Source organism: Falco peregrinus, chromosome 19 (assembly GCF_023634155.1).
Source record: "Falco peregrinus isolate bFalPer1 chromosome 19, bFalPer1.pri, whole genome shotgun sequence".
NCBI lineage: Eukaryota > Metazoa > Chordata > Aves > Falconiformes > Falconidae > Falco > Falco peregrinus.
Window position 1 is genome coordinate 2,710,958 of NC_073740.1, and position 21,475 is coordinate 2,732,432.

Here is a 21,475-nt window from a genome sequence, read left to right on the forward strand (position 1 = left end):
ACGTATGCGCGGTTCTGCAATGTTCCCCCATCCTGTGCTTGCCCCCAGCCCTGCTAATACCAAAGCCCCTGCCGGCAGCTTCCCGGGGAAGGTGACTAGATAATAATAGTAATAACAGTAACAATAATAGTAATATCAATAAAGGTTAGTGTTGGGGAGGGACCCCTGCTGAGCTGGGGGGGCTGGGGGGGGGTGGGGTATGAGAACACCTGGCAGACCCCTCTGAGAGGAGCCAGCACTGGGCTGGAGGGATAAGCACACATGTGTGCATGTGCGTGCACACATGTGTACATGCAGGTGACGGCAGGTTGCGTGTCCAGCTTGAGACGTGGTGCAGGCACTGGGGGTGTTTGCACGCTCCTGGGTGTGCAAGACAGGGGTGCCTGTGTGTGAGCACCTCGGTGTGAGCGCAGAGCCTGGGGGCTGCCCCTCAGAGACCCTCTGGTACCATGCTCCCCCTTCTTTGCTGGAGTCTTTGGGGGGAGGGGCAGACGCAGGGGACCCCCTCCCCTCCCCAGGTGCAGATGGGCAGGATGGACATGGGCAGGACTGTCCCTGCCAGGTGCAAACACATCCCCCTGGACAGGAGCGGGACTGGGGGCATCCCGGGGTGCTGGGGTCTCCTGGGAGAGGGGGAGCGGGACTGGGGGCATCCCGGGGTGCTGGGGTCTCCTGGGGGGGGGGGGGCAGGACTGGGGGCATCCCGGGGTGCTGGGGTCTCCTGGGAGGGGGGGGGCAGGACTGGGGGCATCCCGGGGTGCTGGGGTTTCCCAGGAGAGGGGGGGCAGGACCAGGAGCATCCCGGGGTGCTGGGGTCTCCAGGGAGAGGGGGGGCAGCCCCAGCTCTGGCCCCTCCCCGGGCACAGGGCTGGCCCGGAGCCGCCCCGGTGCGGCCAGGGGCTGGACGCAGGCTCGCCGGGACGCCCCCCGGAGCCGCCCCCCGCCCGCTGCCCGGTGCCCGCCGCCCGCCGCCCGGTGCCCCCCCCGCGGGGGCGGCGGGCCGGGATTGGCGGGGCGCCGCGGAGGCGCCGCCCGGCCCCAGCAAGTCTCCAACTTTCTTCCTGCCTCCCCTCGCCGCCGCCCGCCGCCGTGCTCCCTCCATCCCGGGAGCCCCGCGATGCTCCGCCGCCGCCTGCCCCTGCTCGGGCCCTGGCTGCTGCTGCAGGTACGGGGGCACCGGGCGCGCCCCGCCCGCGGGCAGCAAAGTTGCCGCTGCCGCCGGGGGGTGCGCGGCTCGAGGGGGGGGGGGGGTGGGGGGCTGCAGTTCCCGGAGGGGGGGGGGGGGTGTTGCAGTTCCAGGGGCGGGGGGGGGGGGTGGTCGAGCAATTATTGGGAGGGTGCTACAATTCCGGGGGGATCCGTGCCGTTCCGCGGGGGGGGGGGGTGTGCAGTCCTGGCAAGGGGTCTTGCGGGGGGGGGAAGGGGGGGGCGTGCGGCTAACGGGGAAATATGCAGTTCGGTGGCCGAGGGGGGGATCGTGCAGTCGCGCGGGGGGCTCAGGCAGACACGGAGATAGCGGACAACTGGGGGGGGGGGCTTGTGCAGTCGCGAGGAGGGGGTCGTGCCGTCATGGGGGGGACGCGTTTGCAGGGGGGTGAATGGGAGAGTTGTATGGCGCGGGGGTGGGGGGGCAGCGGGCAGGGATCGCACAGCGGGGGGGGTCCCGCTCGCCCCAAGTTGGAGAGGGCTCGGGGGCTGTTCCGGACCCTGCGCGGGGGGTGCGGGGCACCGCGCTCCGGCGCCGGGCGGAGTTGGGGACCCGTGGGGCTGGGGGGGGGGGGGGGGGGGGGGCAGCGTGGTGTCCCGCCGCCGGTGCAGCCCCCGGTTCCAAGCAGCGCCCCCCCGGAGCAGAGCGCGGAAGGCGCCGTCTGGCAAGTGCCCGGGGGGGGGGGGGGGGGGGAGGGGGGGGGGGAGGGCAGCGAGACGCGCGAGACTGAGCCGCGCGTGAGCGTGGGGGCGGGGGCGGGGGCGGGGGGGGGCGCTTGTCCCGCACCTGCATCGCACCTGCGGAGGGGGAGCAGCGGGACGGGCCTGCGGTGGGGCGAGCGAGGGTAGGCAGGAGGGTGCCCCGGCGGGGGGGGCAGCCGCACCCCGAGCAGGGCCGGGGCGGGCAGCCAAGGTTCCCCCGGCTCCGAGCAGGGCGTGAGCGCCGAAACCACCTGCAGAGGTGATGCCTCATCCCTGTCCTGACTTGGTGTGGGCTCAGCTCCAGCGCCGGCGTGGCCTTTGCCTCTGCTGGGGGGCAGCTCCCCTCCAGCTCCGTCCCCCCACCTCGCTGGGGTGCCCCCTCAGCCGGCGGGGGCGGCACACTGGGCATTTGCCCCAGGGACAGGCTTGGCCTCGCTGAGCTGGGGGGGGGGGGGGGGGCTTTGCCTGTTCTTGCCCCTTCGCCTGTCAGTGGAGGTCGAGGAGCGGCTGTAGATGCGGAGACACCCTCCCCACCCGCAGAGCCCCCCCCCCCCCCCCAATGGCCCCTGATGCCTGATGCTTCCCAAGGCCACTTGCCTCTCTGGGTCCCCTGCCTCTGCCACCTTCCCCCTGGAGCCCAGCAAGGCTTTCCCCACCCAGCCGGAGCTGCCCTATTTGGGGGCTACAGCTGCATCTGGCGTCAGCATCTGTGGTGGTCATGAATGGGGGGATTTGTGCCACCCCACCCCCCCGCCATACAGTTTCTGCTGGGGGGGGGGGGCAGGCTCATCACACAGCAGATCTGATTTCCTGACACTCCATTTTTACTTTCTGTTTCATGAATAAAATCAAACGAGTCAATTCCCTCTCGGGAATTGGATGCACATCAGGGACACCCCCCCCACCCCCCCCACCCCCCCGCACAACCCTACCCCCCAGGCAAAGGCTCCTGCAACTTGTCTCTCTCTGGCACGCTCCTCTCTGTATGTATATAGATGGCTAGATGTGTGTGCGAGCGTGTGTCTGTGTGTGGGGGGTGGCTCTGCGTGACCCCCCCCCCTCCCCGTGTCCATCTAACGCAGAGCATCTGTCGGTGCTGGAGCTGCTTCAAGACAAATGGTTTTGTTTTGATGAAATCAGGAGCAGGGCGCTGCCCCTGTCCCCCTCCCTGACTGCACAGGCAGCCACGCTGGGCGGTGAGGAGGGGGCTCACAGCTGGGGGGAGTGGGCCCATCCCGGGGCACAGGGTGGGTACTTGGGTGCGGGAGCCTCCTGCCATGTGTGTGGGCAATAACCCCGGGAGATGCTGGCGGGGACAGTGAGCCCCAACCCCTCTGCGGTGCGGGCCCGGCACTGGCCGGTGGTCTGTGGGCACTGGCCGGTGGTCCGTGGGCTTCCTGGCGTGGGGACGGGGTTGCAGGGGGGGGCAGGGTCTGCACAGCCATGTGCCCAGCTGGGTCGCAGGGGGAGGGAGATGGAGCTGCACCCTAGTCCTCCGGGCCTGTTGGGGAGAAACTTTCCCGGCCTCTCTGGGAGGGCAGAAGGCAGCCTGAGGGGTGGGGGGGGCCCTGCCAGCTCCCCCCCAGCCCCAGTTGCTGCACGGGACCTGAGCTCCCCACTGCCGGTCCCACTGGGGTTGTGGTGGGAACGGTGGGTGAAGAGGCAGATGTGGCTACCTCCCGCGGGCAGGCGAGCATTCGCTCCTGGGGGGGGATGTTTGGGAGAGCATCACTGCTGCAGGAAGGACAGACCCCCGGGGTGTCTCCCCACCGCTGTGTGTGCTGATTGTCCCTGCTGGGGGTGTGTGCCAGTGTGCATCTCCCTGCTGGGGTGGACAAGCTCTCCCAGCCCAGTGGGTGCCCATCTCCGCTGTGTGTGTGTGCAAATCACCTCCCCCCCGACCCCCTACCCTTCATGGCTGCTGCTGCCTGGGATTTGTCTTCTCCTCCCCATGCACCTGGGCTCGGGATGGCAGCGCCTGGGCGGGCGGGAGAGATGCTGCCCAGTGCTCCCTGCAGGTGATCTCCCTGCCCCTGCCTTCCTCAGGCTGCTGGTTTATATTTATGAATTATTTTTTTTTTTTCTGTGCACTGAGCATTAAATCTTAGGGGTCCCTCAGAGTAGGGTCTAGCCTGGCTTCCTGCTGGTTTGGGTCCCATCCAGCCCCCCAGGTGCAGCCGGGAGCAATGGGACAGGCCCCTGGCTGGCTGTAGCTCTGCGGCACATCCAGCTGCCATCCTTGGGCTCGGAGGGGCAGCTGGAATTTTGCAGAGGAAGGGCAATTCCTAGCCAGCAACCTGCTGGCCTTCCTGGGAGAGAGATGTCACCTCAGCCTTGTGGTCCCCAATGCCCAGGTGATGGCCTGATCCACCCCAGGTGCTGAACAAGAGCCAGTGGTGGAAGGGGCAGTGTGCCACTGTCCCCAGCGCAGGCAGGAGCGACCCGGGTGCCCGGGAGGAGAGCGGGGTGTTGTGGCTTGGCGCTGGAGCCAGGACACCGCGTGTCTTCCCTCATCCCTGCTCCAGCCCTGCTGCCTGCCTGTGCCTTCGCAGGGATGTGCCTCCCCAGCACCTTGCCTCGGTTTCCCTCCTTCCTAGCAGGTGGGGAGGTGAGATAGCGGGTGTCTGCAAAGCACCTGGAGTGTTGCTGGCAGGTTTTCCTTCCTGGATTAACCCTTCCCGGGAAAAGCCTGCCTTGCAGCGCCGGTGGCCATGCCAGCAGGAGGCTGGTGGCGTGGGATGCCAGCCTCCGGGAAACTCGCCCTGCTTCATTCCCTTTCCCTTGCTGTCACCCAAGAGCTGTCACACGTCTGCCAGGTTGTTGGCTGACAGATGGCTTTGCTCTTAAGCAGATGCTGCCCTTTTGGTGCAAGGACACCCCTATTCACCCCACCCCCTAGCTCCCATTAATGGGGAGAATTTAACTGTTTCATGGCTTGGAGACGTATACCCCATTTGGGACCAGGGCTGGGGGTAAATGGGGTTTGGGTGCCGGTGCAGCCCTGCAAGCCCCCGTCTGGCCAGGGGTCCCTCCGGGCACAGAGCAGGACGCTGCCCAGCCAGCGGCTGCTGGGGCCAGGGGAGCAGCTCCATGCGTCCCCCCTCTCCCGGTTCCTGCTGGTCTCCCGAGCTGACCGTTGTTGCAGCGGGTGCTGTGTGCTCAGCATGGCTGAGCTAATCTATCGCCAAACAAACACACACAGTTATTCCGAAAGAAGGTTTCCAAGCGACTCATTTCCCTTTTTTTAATAACTCTTCCCTGTGGTGCCCTTTGCACCCTGAGCTGAGAGATTCAATAAGGCTGGAGCCTGGAGCATGGCGCGGCTCAGCTTCCCACCGAGGGGGGAGGAGCAGTGGCTGGGGAGGGGGGGGGCACCAAAGGGTGCCCCCCGGCCAGACCCACTCCTGCTCTTCCACTGTAGTGTTCTGGCTGAGATCTGGGGCCTGCCTTATTGCTTCCCCTTGCTCCCCTCCCTTGTTTTTAATTGCCAGTTTTCTGCAGGGGGGCTGGCAGGGGGTGGCACGAGCTGGGACGGTGAGGCAGCCGCTGAAGCGGGCGCTTCCATCTGTGACAGCAGCCCTGAGCTGAGCGCCCGTCAGCCCCACTGCTAATCACACCCATGCCAATTAACGCTCCCAGATTAATGACTTTTGCCCCCCACCCCGCATCCACAGCTCTTCCTCCCGGGGAGCCAAAGTCCCAGCAGCCGGTAAGCCCAGCAGTGGGGCAATGCCGAGCTGAGACCCCGGCAGCTGGAGCCTCCCACCCCCCTGCCTGCCCTGGCCAAGCTCCAGCATCTCTGAAGAGCTGCCTGGCTCAGCCTTCGCGCTCGGGCGCTGAAGGTAAATGGCCCAGGAAAGATGAAGCTTCCTCTCCAGCCGCTTGGATTGCTACTAAAGAAATAATCACGTCCCTGTGCCCGTGTTCTCCACCCCCCACCCCCCCCCCCGCCGCCTTTTTTCCTGATCGCTGTTGCAAAAGGAAAGTCATTGTGGAAATGAGTGCCCAGCCTGCAGAAATGATCAGCTGCAAAGAGCCTGCAGGGCCCTGTGCTCGCAGTGGGATTAATTTTCCCCTCCCCAAATAAATCCCCATCAGACCCTGTTGCTCGGACAGGGGCTGACTGCTGCACGCCCAGCGCGTGGCATGTTGCTCAGCCCAGTGCCACCAGCGGTGCAGACCCCGTCCAGGTCCAGCCCCTGTGGCTCACCCAGCAGCTGGGCTGGGCTCGGTGGGTGTCACAGTGGGAAAGACCCTCTTAATTCCTTCTCCTGTCCCCCCAGCACTGAGCAGCAGAGCCTCTGTCCTCGGTTCCTCAGCAGAGTGATGCTTTGCACCACTTTGCCTGGTGCCTGCTGGGGACCCAGACCCCAGGAAGGGTGGTGCATGCAACCGGGGGCCAAATCCTGCCCCCAGAGATTGTGAGGGGCTTCCAGAGGGCGATTGGCTGCAGGGACCCGTCATCCCCTGCTCCTGGCAGTAGCCAGTGCCCGGCTGCAGCGGGGCGCAGTCCTTGTGACCCCAGGACAGCACAGCCCAAGAGGAGCTGCAGCCTCAGTGATGCCCTTGAGGGTCCCCTGCACCCCTGGGTCTCTTGGAGGGTTTTAATCAGCCTCTGCTGCCGGGGGGGGAGTAGTAGAGGGGACAGCCACGTCCATGCCGCTGCTCCTCCCTTCCTTCTCCTGCTGGGTAGAATAAATCCTGGCTGGCCCTGGGAATGTGCTGGGGGGAGATGGGGGTAGCACAGTGGGTGCAGTGCTGAGGGGGGCACAGGGACGGGGTCTCCACTGAGGGGACAGCCCCGCATTTGCTCCTCTCTGTGGTGACCTTCACACCAGCCCTGTGTCATGGGGGGTGGTGGTGGTGGTGGTGGTGGTGCAGGGGGGAAGGGGGGCTGGAAATGCAATTTATGATCCCGCCTGATACGATCTTATAAAATTTCCCGGGCACACTCGAAATTACATTTCCATAGCTCAGGAGAAGCGATCTCCTCACACGCCGATACCTGCCACTTTTATGGCTACATTTATTGCAATAATAAAGTGAAATGGTGAGGCAAGGGGGTGGGGGTGGGCCAGGGGGGAGGAGAGGCAGCTGGGCAGAAGGTAGGGGCTGCATCCCTGAGGGCCCGGGGTCCCTCTGGTTTGGGGGGGGCTCAGGGGAAGCTCTGCACCCCCCAGGAAGACCTCGCTCACCAAAGAACCAGGACAGCTCTGGAGGGGTGGAGAGAACCCTGCAGCCTGCTCCACCGTGGGGAAACTGAGGCAGAGCCGCAAGGGCTGAGAAGGGGGGACGTGAGCATCCTGGCTGGGCACCCCTGGGTGCCTGGGACTAGTCCCTGCCGGCTCTGCCTCCATTTCCCCACACGCTATCCATGTAACTGCGTGCCCGTGTCTCCCAAGCGCGAGGGGCTCAGCCGAGGGAGCCACAGCCCTGGCACCGCACGGGAGCATGCAGCACTGCGCTGGCTGGGAGCAGCCCCTCTCCTCACTGACCCCCAGCCCCTTCCGCCCCCACCCCCACCCCCGCCGTGTGGTGCCAGGTCCCGCTGGCCAAGCCGAGCTGGGCGTCTCAGGCAGGCTGGGCTGCGGCTGGCTCCAGGGGATGCTGGCAATGCGCTGCCTGGGTGAGCAGGATTCAATTTCCTCCGAGCCCATCAGCTCACGCGTCCCTGTCCCTCCCGCCACCCCCCGTGCCCCCTCGCCGCTGGCTTGTACACACCCGCCTGCACACCCCTCACCCCCTTCCCGCTCCGTTTATCTCCTCATTTTCTCATTCATTCTCTTTTCTTCCTTGAGTCCAATGAGTCACACAAGCCCTGAATCCTTTGCCTGGTGCTGTCTCCTCCCTTCTATTATATTTTTTCCTTTGCTCTTAACAGCACTTTTCTTTTTCACCCGTGGGGGGAGAGACTGGGGATGTACATTTTTCCCTGCTCCCCCCCCCAGCCACCTACCAGCTCCTGTCTCACCATGAAGCCCTTAAAAGTAATAAATAAATAAAACAACGGCTGAGAAAAGAAAAGGCAGGAAACGAGTGACAGGGAAAAGGAACCAAAACGAAAGAAAGAAGGAGGAAAAAAAAAAGTCCTACTCGGGCTATGAAATATTTATTAGCCAGCGCGTGCCGAGCGCGTTAATAAAGCCGCAGCATTTGCATATTTTTTCCATCTGCAAGGAGTGAGGTGTCTGTTTAGGGGGTGAAGGCAAGTGTGTCTGGGGGAAGCTGATTTCTCCTGGCCCCGCAGAGGTCATGCTCCCACATGAGGCGACACCGGCAGTCACCTGAGCATCACTTCAGGCATGGGTGTCACCGGGAGCAGGACCACAGCGTGGCTCCCGGGGGTCCTGCCGCCACCATGGGCTGCGTGTGCAGGGTGGGCACCAGCAGCTTCAGCAGGCCCACGGTGCTGTAATCACCCAGTGGTGGGTCTGGCTTTGGCAAGCTTGTCTGGGCTCTGCTCCTGCCAAGGAGGTGCTGGTGCTGGGTTTGCCTGGTGCTGCATTTGCCCACCCTGGTGCTGAGGGTTCTGCAGCCGCCTGCCTGCTGTGCTGGGTTTGGGTGCATGTAAACTGCTGGCAGCTGTGGCAGTGGCAGCATGGAAGAGGCAGAGGAAAGACTGAGGAGGCCTTCAGGTGGTCATGCTGAGCTCACCTTCAGGGCAGGATTTGTCTGGCCATCACTGTGACTCTGTGTGTGTGTGTGTGTGTGGCAGGGTGGCTGTGCATGAGTGCATCCTGACTTGTCCCTGTCTGTCACCTGCTCGACCCCTTGGTGCCTGGAACTGGGGCAGGTTCAGCATCCCTTGGAGCATAGTGCCCTTTCGCCCTGCCACGTCCATCCTGTCCCTTTGTGCTGGGACAGCGGCTGCATGTGAAGTCCGGGGGGGGGGGGGGGGGGGGGGGGGCAGGAGGAGGGGGCTGAGTGACACTGAGGGGTTGCAAAGTGAGGAGAGGATGGCCCATGTGTCAGCAGGGAGGGGTCTGGCTGTGGGACACCCTGTGCCTGCCCAGGACCTGCAGCCCTAACCCTGTAACCCCTGCTGGGCTGCGCACTGCTGCTCTCCCCAGGCCCCCTTTACCTGCCCTCTCCCCGTCCTGCAGCCCCGTCCTTTTGCCCTTGAGTCCTCTCCACTGGAGGAGCAGCATCCTCGGTTGCAGCCTCCCCAGGCAGGGCTGGGCAGCCAGACTGGGTCTCACCTTGCGCTTCTGGTCTGTGGCCCCTGGGCTCCTCCCAGCTCCACCAGCACCCCAGACCCAGCCCAGGTGTGCCCAACAGCAGGTTAAATCGTTACCCTGGCACCAAGGAATCATCACCACAGATTTGCCTCGTGGGGACTTCCATTAACAGCCTGCCACCCACCAGCCTCATCTACACTTGCCAATGCTTCTGCCCCCCCGACGTGCACTGGGGCACGTGCACGGGAGGCACAGGACTGCATTCGTCCCAGGGTGCACACTCACTGTGTGCTCTCACCCATCCACAGGTGTTCAGACGTGTGTTGCACGCCTCAGGTGTGGGCTTGGGTCCCTCCTCACAGCCCAGCAGAGCCCACCGCTGCACCGCGTCACCCTGCCACCGCATTAGCACCCGCGCGGCGCCAGCGAGATAAATGGGAGCTGTCAGAGGCACCTTGTTTGCTGCTAACCTTTGGAAATGCCACACCGCCCCGGGCTGCACTGCGCCGGGGGGAGCGGGCCTGTGGGGATTGTCGCTCACCACCTCCAATTAATCTCCTTGCACTAACGAAGGCAGCGGGGTGACAGGGGAGAGACCAGCTTGACCCTGTGCCCATGGGAAGAGCTGGAGACCCCCATCAGCAGATCAGCACCTGCTTTGCCACTAGCTCCCGAGGTGGGGGGACAGCTTGGAGCTGGGTGCAGGGGACAGGCTGGCTGTAGGGACAGGGCCTTTGGTGAGGCTCGTCATGGGTACTCTGCTCCTGGTGCAGGCAGGGGCTCTTTTGCCTTGAGATGGTACCCCACCCATCAGTCATGGCCTTGTTCTCAGGGTGCTGGCAGCTCATCACATCGCATTGGGGCAGCTGGTCCACCCTGCCCCTCCCCATGCTGATCCACTTCCCTCCGCCAAGGTGACCGTGGGTCTCAGGGGAGCAGCTGACGGCACTTGGCCCCACCAGCAAATGGGATGTGAGTGGCCATCACTGCTGGTCCTGACAAGCCAAATTGATGCCGGCACTGAGAGCCTTCCCAGTCCCTCTGCAGCCGCCCCCAGCCCTTCCTGCATCCTTGCCTGGCTGCTTGTGCACACGTGGAGTGACACACGGGTGCCTGCAGACGCATGGCAGCCCTGCACAGCCACACACACGCACAGAAAAGTGCACAAGGGGCTTGAGAGCGGCAAAAACATGTATTGTTGTCTTGGGGTAATGTGTGGATGCAGCAGCGCATGCATGTGTAACAATAAAAAACAAGCGTACCAGACAAGCACACATGAATGGTGCATCACAGCCAGAGCCCAGTGTGCAGTGGAGCCAGGCATGGCCCTCCTCTGGCACAGGGGACAGATCCTGGTGCGGCCAGGGAGGGAGGGGGCTCTGCACACACCCTTGCAGGGACAGGAGGCACTGTGACACCCCCGAGTGAAGCAGGTCCAAGAGGCTCACGTGCACGCGTGTGCGTGCTGCACCCCAACCACTCACAAGCAGAAACATTAATATTTAACCCAAGGTGTGGGCGGGACCTGCCCTGAATGCTGACAGTGCTGGCAGGGTGCAGGGGGGGTGACCTTGTCTCCCCTCAGCGCTGTTGTGGAAGAGGCTTGCTGTGGCCATGGCCCATGGGCTCCAAGACCCCCGACTGGCCCGGGGAAGCCGTCCTCTGGGGGCTGCACCAGGGGCTGCTGGTAGCGAGGATCTCCCCCATGGCCCCGGCCTGCACTTGTGCTGCAATCAATAGCCCTGTCTGCATCGAGAGTTGCTGCCCTGCTCTGCAATTCCCTTTCATCCCCCGTTCCCCCAGCAGCTCCTGGGGGTGGGTGGGATGCTGCCAGCCTAGTCCCTTACCCTGAGGGGCTGGGGGACACGTTTCTCCTTGCACACCCCCAGGAGTGCCCTGCCTTGCCCTGCCTGTGCCCCACAGCCCCTGGCCCCATCCTGCCCCATCCTCCCACACAAGCCAGGCCTGGGAACCCGCAGCCTCCAGTAATGCAGGGAGCCGTTGTCGATGCCTCCTTCCCCAGTACGTCCTTGTGTTCCCCACTGCATCCCCCCACCACTGCCTGTCTGTCCCTACTGCATCTCTGGTCTCCATCACTTCCCCATCACAGCCTCTTCCCATCGCATCCCCATTCCCTTTGCATCTCCGTCACTGCTAGCAGGGGATCGTGGAAGGAGGGTGAATGGGAAAGGGAAACTGAGGCAGAGGGAGGAGGGCCGCAGTGGCTCACGTAGCACTGCTGGGGGAACCAGCCGTCCTGGCTCTCAGCCCTAGCTGAGATGGAAAGCCAGCGCAGAGCTGAGAAACCTCCAGAAATCTTTCCCGGGCTGGTGGGGGCTTGGGCAGCGTATGCGCACGTTCCGCGCGGGCTGCAGGCGCTGCGCTGCTCCTTGTCCCCCCCTCCGAGGGTGCAGGCGGCTCCGGGGGGCTCCCAGCTCCAGCCTTACCGCTGCCGCTCCTCGGGAGGGGGGGAGGCCCACAGCCTCCCCACGGCAGGACGCGGGGTCTCCTGGGCTAATGAATATGTACGAGTGGGATTAATGATGGAGCAGAGCTGGGGCAGAGGGGGAACGCCGGGCTCGCCGGGGCCACCGTCCCCCGGCCCGCAAAACACCACTCCCCCGGCTGGAGCTGGGGGTGCTGGGGGGCTGCCCCTCTCCCCCTCCCCCATTTATCTCTTCATCTCGCGGTCCTGCCGCGCTCGCTCCCTCTCTCGCTGGCTGGTGAAGACACCCGGCTTTGAAGCTGCGTTGAAATATAGATAAGGGCGAAGGCAGCAGCCGCGCTCAAAGAGAGATTGGGGAGGGAGCTGGGGGACGGCCAGACCGGAGCGGGGGGCTGCGGGGATGCTCAGCCGCAGCTCCGCACCGCAGAGCCCCCTGTCCCCACTCCCTGGGCTGGGTTGAGTCTCCACAAATCTTCCTCCCCTGCCCACAGACTCGGGGCCAGGCAGCCCGGACCGGACCGGCCGGTTCCCGAGCAGAGCCCCGGGGCAGAATGGCCAGTGCCGGCAGCAGCTGGGTTGCCTCCCCTGCCCCTGCTGCCTCCCTGCCTTGGCTATCTCCCTGCCCCTGCTGCCTCCCTGCCTTGGCTATCTCCCTGCCCCGGCTGCCTCCCTGCCACGGCTGCCTCCCCTGCCCCCGCTGCCTCCCTGCCCTGGCCATCTCCCTGCCCGGGGCTGCCTCCCTGCCGGGGCTGCCTCCCCTGCCCCCGCTGCCCCTGCCCCGGCTGCCTCCCCTGCCCCCGCTGCCTTCTCTGCCCCCGCTGCCCCTGCCGTGGCTGCCTCCCCTGCCCCGGGCTGCCTCCCCTGCCCCCGCTGCCTTCTCTGCCCTCGCTGCCCCTGCCCCGGCTGCCTCCCCTGCCGGTGCGGTGCTGGCGAGAGCGAGCACATGCCAGAGCAGATTTACAGGCTGATCCCGGCGCACGCAGCATTAGGGGGATAAGGCAATAGATCCTGCAGACAGCAGCGCGCAGCCTGGCCAGAGACTCCAGCTCAGCAGTGGAGAACGGAACAAGTGTGGGGGTCTGCGGCCGGGGCAGCCCTCCACAGTGCTGCTCCATCCAGCACAGACCAATCCCCGCACACAGACCTGCCTGGCCACAGGGGAGTGGGCTCGGGGGACTCACCCCTCTCTGATGGGGGTCATGGGATGAGTGCACTGCGCTCTGAGGGGGAAACAGCTTCGAGTCATTCTGACAGTGCTGTAAGGTGGCTGGTGTCAGGATGAGACCCAAGCAGTGGCAAGCAGGAGCCAACCCTTGTGCCTCCTGCCCTGCCTCCAGCCCCACAGGGTCGGATTCAGCACTGAGGCTTACCTCAGTTTCCTATGGGAGCACCACACCCCCAGGCTCCCCCCAGGCCCTTCCAGCTGGCGCCTCTGCTCTGCTCGCCACCCTCCCTTCCCCACTCCCCTCCTCCCGCGTCCCCGTCTGGAAACAGGTCGTCCAGAGCAAAAACTGCCAGAGCAGCCTGAGCACCTGCCAGCTCGCGGGCGACAGTGATTGACGAGGCCGGGGCTGACGGAGCAGCATCCTGCGTGCCGGGAGCAGCTGGCAGGGCAGGCAGGGGCACACCGGGCACCAGGGTGCAGAGCCAGGAGCAAGCCAAGCTGAGAGATGGGGAAGCGGGGGGGCAGGCGGGCTTAGGCAAGGGAGGGACATGGGACACGTCAGACAGGGTCCCAGGGCTGAAGAGGTGCCAGCTGGCTCTGCTCGCCACTGCTGAGCCACGCAATGTTGGTGCCGGCAGCTGGACCGGCAGAGCCATGGCGGTGGGGAACCTCGGGAAGCAGACACTATGGTCCCTTCCCAGCTGGCACCTGGCAGGAGATGGGTCCCGGACTGGGTGCGTCTCCAGAGTCCTGGTGTGCCAGTGCCCATCAGTGCTTCCTTAACTGGATTCACAGCTCGCCCAGGTTGGAGAGACAAGGCAGCAAGTCTCCATCACAGCTCCCTGCCTCGATTTACCCCAGCAGGAGAGGAGCTGGCTCTCCCCACCCTGTGAGAGCTGTTGCCGAAGGCTCCTGGCTCTGTGTTGCACAAGGGGGTGTCCCCATGCCGACGCAGGGACCTTGCAGCTGCCTGGCATTTTCCTTCCCTCTGCTTGCCCATTTTTCTGCTTTTGCTGCAAATTCCCTCCCTTGCCAGAATGCAGAAAATTACCCCATCCCCTCCCCCTCCAGCAGAGCAAGGGGTCCCTGCTCATTCCTTGTGTGCCCCTCCTCTGCACACAATGCACCCCACTCTTCAGCTGTGTCCACCCGGTGTAATTATCCTGGAGGGCGGAGCGGCTGCCGTGCAGCCTGGCAGGGGTCTCTGTAATTTCAGCTGCAGATCAGAGGCACTGGGTAATGCAATTAGGCTTCCCTGGCAGGCGGCGCGGGGCTCTGATGCCTCCCCATCTCTGCACACGCTGCTGCCTGCCACCCCCCTCCATTTTAATAGGTCTCAGCTGTGGTGGGGCAGGCAGTCATGAATTGTCCAGTGTCCTGCTTCTCCTTGTCACGGGGACATGGATGATGCTGGAGAAGCAGCCCTGGCTCCGGGGTGTGTCTGGGACAGGCCTGTGCGAAGCTGAGCAGGGGTTGGGGGTGGCGTGGGCAGGGTGCAGCCATGCTCGGTTCTGGGCATGGCTGGGGGCATAGTGGACGGGGGGGAGGCGCGGTACTAAAGGGGCGTATGGGCCCGGAGGGGTGCATGGCCACGGATGGGATGGAGGGGCGCAGGAGGGGTACATGGACACAGAGCGGGGCATGGGGACAGGCAGGAGGAAGAGCCAGGAGCAGAGGCAGGAGAATGAGCCAGGGCAGCAGGCAGGATGAGCCAGGGGTGGCAGGCAGGAGGATGCACAAGGGCCAGCAGGCAGGAAGATGAGTCAGGAGCCAGGGGCAGCAGAAAGGGCAGCAGACAGGAGGATGAGTGAGGGGTAGCAGACACAGCTCATGCAGTCTCTGCCCTCTTTCCCCCAGATGGTGTGTGCTGGGGGCCACATTGCCAAGACCTTGGGGTACCTGGAGCTGGGCACCTCCGGCCTCCTCAAGGATGTCCCTTATGGCACCCTGAAGCCCCCCATGCTCGACCCCAGGCGGCTGATTCCAGCTGAGCCCCCCCGGGGCGCAGGAACACCCTCGGGTGCTGTGCGGAGCCCCTGGGACTGGCAGAAGAACCAAACAGCTGGGGAGCTGCTGGGCCCCCGCGCCCGGCGCAAGCCCTCGCTCAAGTCTGGCCGCACCAAGAAGATCTTTGGCTGGGGTGATTTCTACTTCAACATCAAGACGCTGAAGTTCAGCCTGCTGGTGACGGGAAAGATTGTTGACCACATCAACGGGACCTTCAGCGTCTATTTCCGCCACAACTCCTCCAGCCTGGGCAATGTCTCGGTCAGTATCGTGCCCCCCTCCAAGGCGGTGGGCTTTGAGGTGCTGGTGCCAGCCCCACCGCCACTCCCCCACCCACCACCCCAGCAGAGCACCTTGCCTGAGGGGCGCCCAGCCAAGGCCCTCAACTGCCACGTGGAGTACGAGAAAACCAACCGGGCACGGAAGAACAAGCCCTGCCTGTATGACCCCTCCAAGGTGTGCTTCACCGAGCACACGCAGAGCCACGCCGCCTGGCTCTGCGCCAAGCCCTTCAAGGTCATCTGCATCTTCATCTCCTTCCTCAGCATCGACTACAAGCTGGTCCAGAAGGTCTGCCCTGACTACAACTTCCAGCACGACAACCCCTACTTCGGCTGATGGCCGCAGGAAGGGGCGGCGGGTGCCAGAGCTGGAGGTAGATGGAGGCTGGGGGCTCCTGCACCCCATCCCAGCTGCATGGTGCACCCCATCACCCCCGCACCAGTCCCCCCTTCGTCACTGTAGCACCTCCCCGGGCACAGGAGTGGGGCAAGGGACAGCCCACCCGGGGCACAGCTGGTGCAGGGAGTCTCAGCCCCACCGCGCGCCTGCGCTCCCACCCCTGCAGCAGGGTGGGGGGTGCTGGTGCAGAGCCTGCCCCCCCGCTGTAGGCTGGGCTGGGGTCCCTGGGAGCGTGGGGGCAAGCTGGGGGGTACAGCCCCATGCGATGGCACCAGCTAGGCACGCAGCACCTCCGCGGTGGGCGCAGGGGCGGTGGTAGCAGGGGGGGGTTGCCTTGTGCCGGTGCACGGGAGAGCTCAGGCTTCACCCCGCACGCTGGGGGGGGGGGGGGGGGCTTTTGTTTTTCTGCAGCCGTCGGGGACGTGCATGCATGTGCGTGTGAACACGTGTGTGCACACCGGTCTGCGCGTGCGCGAGGGCACCCGTCCGGGTACTTTGGAGCCTCCCCCCAGCCCCCCACCCCCCCTCCCAGGCTGCAGCAGCGCTGGGGCACCAAGCCGAGCCCCTGGTGCCCCGGGGACACCCCTCGCCCCGGGGGGCCCTGCCCAGACCCGCCGTGCCCTGAAGAGGTGCCACGCCACGGGCCGGGACCCGGGGGGGCTGTCGCCGAGCCGGCCGGGCCCGTGCGGGGCCGCGCCTCCCCCTGGCTCTGGGCAGGGGCTTCTTCATATTTTTTTAAGAAAATTAAAATGGAAAAAAAGTGGAAAATAAAGAAAAACATTGGGAAAAAGCATGCAGAAGCGCTGGAGTGTGCTGATCCCGTACCCCCGCGGCGGAGCCCACCGGGATGGCGGGGGGAGGAGCGGGAGGGGAAGGGGGACGGAGGTGCGGACGGCGGACGGCGCCAGGACCGGGGCGCCCCGCGGCGGGGGCTGCACCTCCAGTTTCCCGTCGGGCCCCGCGGTGCCGGCAGCCCTTTGGCCCCGCCCCAGCAGCGCGCGCCGGGGGCGGGGCGGGCCGGGACCGGGGCCGGCACCGGGACCCGGGCACCGGGACCCGGCCGGGACCCGCCTGCAGCGCGGACCGCGATGTGGCTGCTCCGCCTGGGCAGGGTGAGTCTGGGAGCCCGGCGGGGGTCCCGGTGCCCGCGGGGTGCCCGTGCCCGTGCCTGGCGGGGTGCCGGTGCCCGGGCAGGTCCCGTTGCACAGGGAATGCCGGTGCCCGCAGCGGGCCCCAGCACCCGGGGGGGGCTCCCGGTGCCCGCACGGGTCCCGATGCCCGCAGGGGGTCCCGGTCCCCGCCCGTGTCCCCGTGCCCAGGGGGTGTCGCGGTGCCCGGGGGCGATCCGGCTACCCGCGGGGGGTGTCCCGGTGCCGGGGGGGTCGCGCTGTGCGTACCCGATTGTCCCGACCCCCCTCCCGCCCCAGCGCCCCATTGCAGCCGCGGGGGGCAGCTCCTGCTCGGCGGGTGTCGGGGCAGCGGCGCCTGGTCCCCGCCCCCCCCCCCCCCCCCCCCCCCCCCCCCCGCCGGGCTGCGGCACCCCCGGTCCGGCCTGCGCGGACTTTGCGTCTGTCCCAAAGTCCCCGGGCCGGGGCAGCCACCGCCGGCCTTGCCCCCTGCCCGGCGCCCACGGGTGATGCAATGAGGCCACGGCGGTTACATCACCCGGCACCGGGCACCGGCACCGGGTCTAAGAGGGGGGGGCACAGTTCACTTTCCGGGACCCCGGGCCGAGGGGCGCAGTGAGGGCTCACCTCCCCCCCCCCCCAGCCTTGTGCATGGTGCTGCGGGGGGGTTGTTGGAGGGGTTCCCCATTGCACACCCCCCTGCAGCACTGTGCACAACGTGGGGGTCTCGGCGGGGGGCTGAGCATCTGGCTGTCCCCCCCGAGCGCTGCTCTGCCGCACGCGTGCTCTGCACCCGCAGCGGGCCTGGCTGTCGTTCCTCCTGCTTCGGCATCGGCCCTCAGCAAGATGCTCCTGCTGCGGCCGTGGGCCCGGGAGGCCTTGGGGGGGTCTCCATGTGCCTTATGGGGACCCTGGGGTCCCTGCGTGCTCACCCTGCAGGGTGGCACCGGTGGCTGGAGACAGAACACCAGGGTCTTGCTGCTGGCACTGTCACCTGCTGGTCCAGGGCACTTTGGGGGGTAAGGGGGCCTGGCACACGCCTCTGTGGGGTCGCAGCCTGTCAGCCCCCCCCCCCCCCCATCTCCTGCGCAGGCCCTGCAGCGATACGGTGGCCGTGTGGCTACCAGCAGCCAGCAGGCGCAGCATGGCACTGCTGCGGTGGCTGCCACTGGGCACGTGCCCAGCTGGACGGGACAGGAGAGTCTGGCTGAGAGTGACCCAGAGATGTGGACCCTGGTCCAGAAGGAGAAGGATCGGCAGTGCCGGGGGCTGGAGCTCATCGCCTCTGAGGTGGGGTACAGGGTCCTTGGCGCAGGGGGCGGTGACAGTCCCGGGGGGGCCCTGCTCAGGTGGGAGCTCTGCTGTCCCATCTCTGAGCCCCTTTTTCCTCCAGAATTTCTGCAGCCGGGCGGCACTGGAAGCCCTGGGCTCCTGCCTCAACAACAAGTACTCGGAGGGGTACCCTGGCAAGAGGTAATGGGGGGAAGCAGGCTCTGGGGGTGGGAGGGCACTGGTGGCATCGGGGGTCCTGCCGTGGCCTGGATTCAGCTGCAGAGAAGGTGAAGGGGAGCCCCGGGGCAGGAGCGGGTGCTTCCAAGGAAGGCTCTCCTCTCCACCGAGGTCTCCTGTGGGGCATGGTGGGCAGCTGTGGGGCTGGTCAGGGGAAGGCCCCCCCTGACAACCTCCCTTCCACAGGTACTATGGGGGAGCTGAAGTGGTGGACCAGATCGAGCTCTTGTGCGAGCAGCGGGCTCTGGAGGCGTTCGACCTGGATCCGGCCCGCTGGGGCGTCAACGTTCAGCCCTACTCAGGGTCTCCAGCCAACTTAGCAGCCTACACCGCCCTGCTGCAGCCCCACGACCGCCTGATGGGGCTGGACCTGCCCGATGGGGGCCAGTATGTAGTGGGGTGGGGTGGCCTGGAGCCTGCTGCCTCTTGGGGGGCCCAGCCTGATCCTGCACCTCTGCCCTCCCCTGCAGCCTCACACATGGGTACATGTCGGACGTCAAGAGAATCTCAGCAACATCCATCTTCTTCGAGTCAATGCCCTACAAACTTGACGTGAGCCAAGGGGGGCGGGTTCCTGGGGGAAGAGGGGGGATCGGCTGGCCAAGCTGTGCTGGTGGTGTCACTGTGGTGCCCAAGCTGCTCTGCCGTCCCCTGCCCTACCCTCCCAGTGTCACGGCCGTGTCCCAGTGCCGCAGGGTGCTTGGGTGCTGCCTGTGACTCAGCCAAACACCCTGTGCTCAGAGCTGGGGTGGGGGCAGGGAAGTGCATGTGCCTCAGCAAGCCGTCTGTCTGTCCGTCCCTCGTAGCCAGCCACGGGACTGATTGACTACAACCAACTGGAGGTGACGGCACGGCTCTTCCGCCCTCGTCTCATCATTGCCGGCACTAGTGCATACGCTCGCCTCGTTGACTACGCTCGCATGAAGAAGGTACAGGGGCAGCGTCTCCGTCCTGGGTGCCTGCCACAGCATAAGGGCAGTTGCACCCCACTCGTGGCCGTGGGGACAGGGACAGCCCATAACTCCCCATGTCCCCAGGTGTGTGAGGAAGTGAAGGCGTACTTGCTTGCAGACATAGCGCACGTCAGCGGGCTGATGGCAGCCAAGGTCATCCCTTCGCCCTTCGAGTACGCAGACGTGGTCACCAGCACTACACACAAGACACTACGTGGCGTCAGGTGAGGCTGCGTCCTGCCACCCCCTCCCCTGGGAGGACACTTGCCCATGGTGAGCGACCACGAAGCAGAGGCTGCATTTCATGCTTTGGCTGGAGCCAGAGCTGAGCAAGAGGGACCTGCAGGAGGGTGGTAGCGCCGTTGGTGCTGCCCTGTATTGCGGGGAGGGGGCTGAGCCCCTGCCATGGGGCAACAGCGGGCAGGTAGGAGGAGCGGTACCAGCTCTCTCCCACTGCCAGGTCGGGACTGATCTTCTACCGCAAGGGCGTGCGCTCGGTGGATAAGAAGACGGGCAAGGAGATACACTACGACTTGGAGGACAGGATCAACTTTGCTGTCTTCCCCTCCCTGCAAGGGGGCCCCCATAACCACGCCATTGCCGCCGTGGCTGTGACCCTCAAGGAGGTCTGTGCCGGGGCGGTGAGCTCGGGGCTGGGGGTGACCCAGGCCCCATGCTGATGTGTTCTCCTCTCCCAGGCCAGTTCACCAGCTTTCCGCCAGTACTGCCAGCAGGTGCTGAAGAACTCCAAAGCCATGGCACAAGCCCTGCTCCAGCGTGGGTACACCCTGGTGTCAGGTAATGCCTCCTTCCCTGCCCTTCTGGGGGTAAGGAGGGATGAGGCTGTGGTAGGTCACAAGTGGCACCGCTTGGTCTCAGTGCCCTTAGGCAGCATTGGGGAGCGTTGGGCGGGTTGGGTGGCAGAGGGAGGGGTGGAAGGCAGAACAGGGCTTGGGAGGCCGAACGGGGGCAGTGCCGCAGAGCGGAGAAGGTGGCCGGGGGTGCTCAGGGATGGCTGTCACTCCTCACTCCTTTCCCTTGCTCCCCAGGTGGCACCGACAACCACCTGGTGCTGGTGGACTTGCGGCCCAAGGGCATTGACGGTGCACGAGCTGAGCGGGTGCTGGAGCTCGTCTCCATCACTGCCAACAAGAACACGTGCCCGGGGGACAAGAGTGCGCTCACGCCAGGGGGGCTGCGCCTGGGTGAGGGACAGAGCCTGCTCAGGGGGGTCTGCAAGGGCACGTGGTGATAGACCAAGGGGTAACAGCTTTAAACTGAAAGAGGGTGGACTTAGGTTAGATATGAGGAAGAAATTCTTCGCTGTGAGGGTGGTGAGGCGCTGGCACAGGTTGCCCAGAGAAGCTGTGGATGCCCTGTCCCCGCGAGTGGTCAAGGCCAGGTTGGATGGGGCCTGAAGCCACCTGCTCTAGTGGAAGGTGTTCCCATGGCAGCGGGGTTGGAACTAGGGGATCCTTAAGGTCCCTTCCAACCCAAACCATTCTGTGAGTCCCCGGCTTCCACCCCGGGGCATCCCCCCTCAGATTCACCCCTCTCTGAGGACTCCCCATGGGAATTTGGAGCCAGTTTCTGGCTCAGAGAGGGGCACAGGACCCCATGGGGGCTGGGCTTGGGGAGCCCCTTTGTGGAACTGGCTTCTGCAAGTGGTGCCCCCGAGCAGCTCCTGGCCCTGATGGGCTCCATCCCCCCCCAGGTGCCCCTGCATTGACCTCCCGCCACTTCCGTGAGGAGGATTTCCAGAAAGTCGTGGCTTTCATCGATGAGGGCATCATGCTGGCCCTGGACATCAAGAGCAAAACCAGTGAGTGAGCGGGGGGCCCCCATCTCCCGCCTTCCTGGGTGCCAGCTGGCACCTCTCTGTTTGGGGTGCGGGGGCCGTGCCCCAAGTTGGTGCCAGCCTGCCCCCCTTGCCCGGGCAGGGACGGGGCTGCTGTAATGTCCCCCCACCCTTCACACCGTCTCCCCCCCTGCCCCCAGGCAAGCTCCAGGAGTTCAAGACCTTCCTGCTGCAGGACGCGGAGACACAGCGCCGCTTGGCTGACCTGCGCCAGCGTGTGGAGACCTTCGCTCGTGCCTTCCCCATGCCTGGCTTCAGCGACCACTGAGCGGGGGCTCTCACCCCTCCTGCCAGGCTGGGACTACCGAGGGGCGAGGGGAGGCTTAAACCCACCCTCTGCATTCCCCATTCCCCCTCATCCCCCACCAGCACCGTTGGCATTGGGTACTCCCTCCCTGGGCCCACCCCCATCCTGCTGTCAGTGTTAGGGTACAGAGACACCCCCACCCAGACCCTGATGGAGGGACCCATCCTCGCTCCAGCCTTGTCCCCTCTGTCCAGGCAAGTCTTGCACTTTTCTACAGGGGGAGGTCAGTAATAAAAGTGGGGGCAGGTCTGCTGGTGCGGAGCTGTGTGGGTGCTGAGCTGGGGAGGGAGGGGTTGGTGACAAAGTGTTGTGGGGGGACAGCGTCCCCGGGACCCC

General features: G+C 65.4%; 2 protein-coding genes across 2 annotated transcripts; both read left to right on the forward strand.

The window, feature by feature from the left end:
• Window positions 1-1,080: 1,080 nt before the first annotated feature.
• NXPH4 (neurexophilin 4) lies at window positions 1,081-16,190 on the forward strand. Its single transcript, XM_055792458.1, has 2 exons — window positions 1,081-1,165; window positions 14,555-16,190. Exons 1-2 carry the CDS (start codon window positions 1,118-1,120, stop codon window positions 15,320-15,322), a joined length of 816 nt encoding a protein of 271 aa, XP_055648433.1. The 5' UTR covers window positions 1,081-1,117; the 3' UTR covers window positions 15,323-16,190.
• A 182-nt stretch (window positions 16,191-16,372) lies between these two features.
• Window positions 16,373-21,388, forward strand: SHMT2 (serine hydroxymethyltransferase 2). The gene is made up of 12 exons (XM_055792352.1): window positions 16,373-16,497; window positions 17,605-17,802; window positions 17,906-17,985; window positions 18,208-18,408; window positions 18,492-18,573; window positions 18,828-18,950; window positions 19,059-19,198; window positions 19,435-19,600; window positions 19,673-19,772; window positions 20,024-20,179; window positions 20,689-20,796; window positions 20,973-21,388. Exons 1-12 carry the CDS (start codon window positions 16,474-16,476, stop codon window positions 21,098-21,100), a joined length of 1,506 nt encoding a protein of 501 aa, XP_055648327.1. The 5' UTR covers window positions 16,373-16,473; the 3' UTR covers window positions 21,101-21,388.
• The last annotated feature ends 87 nt before the right edge of the window (window positions 21,389-21,475 follow it).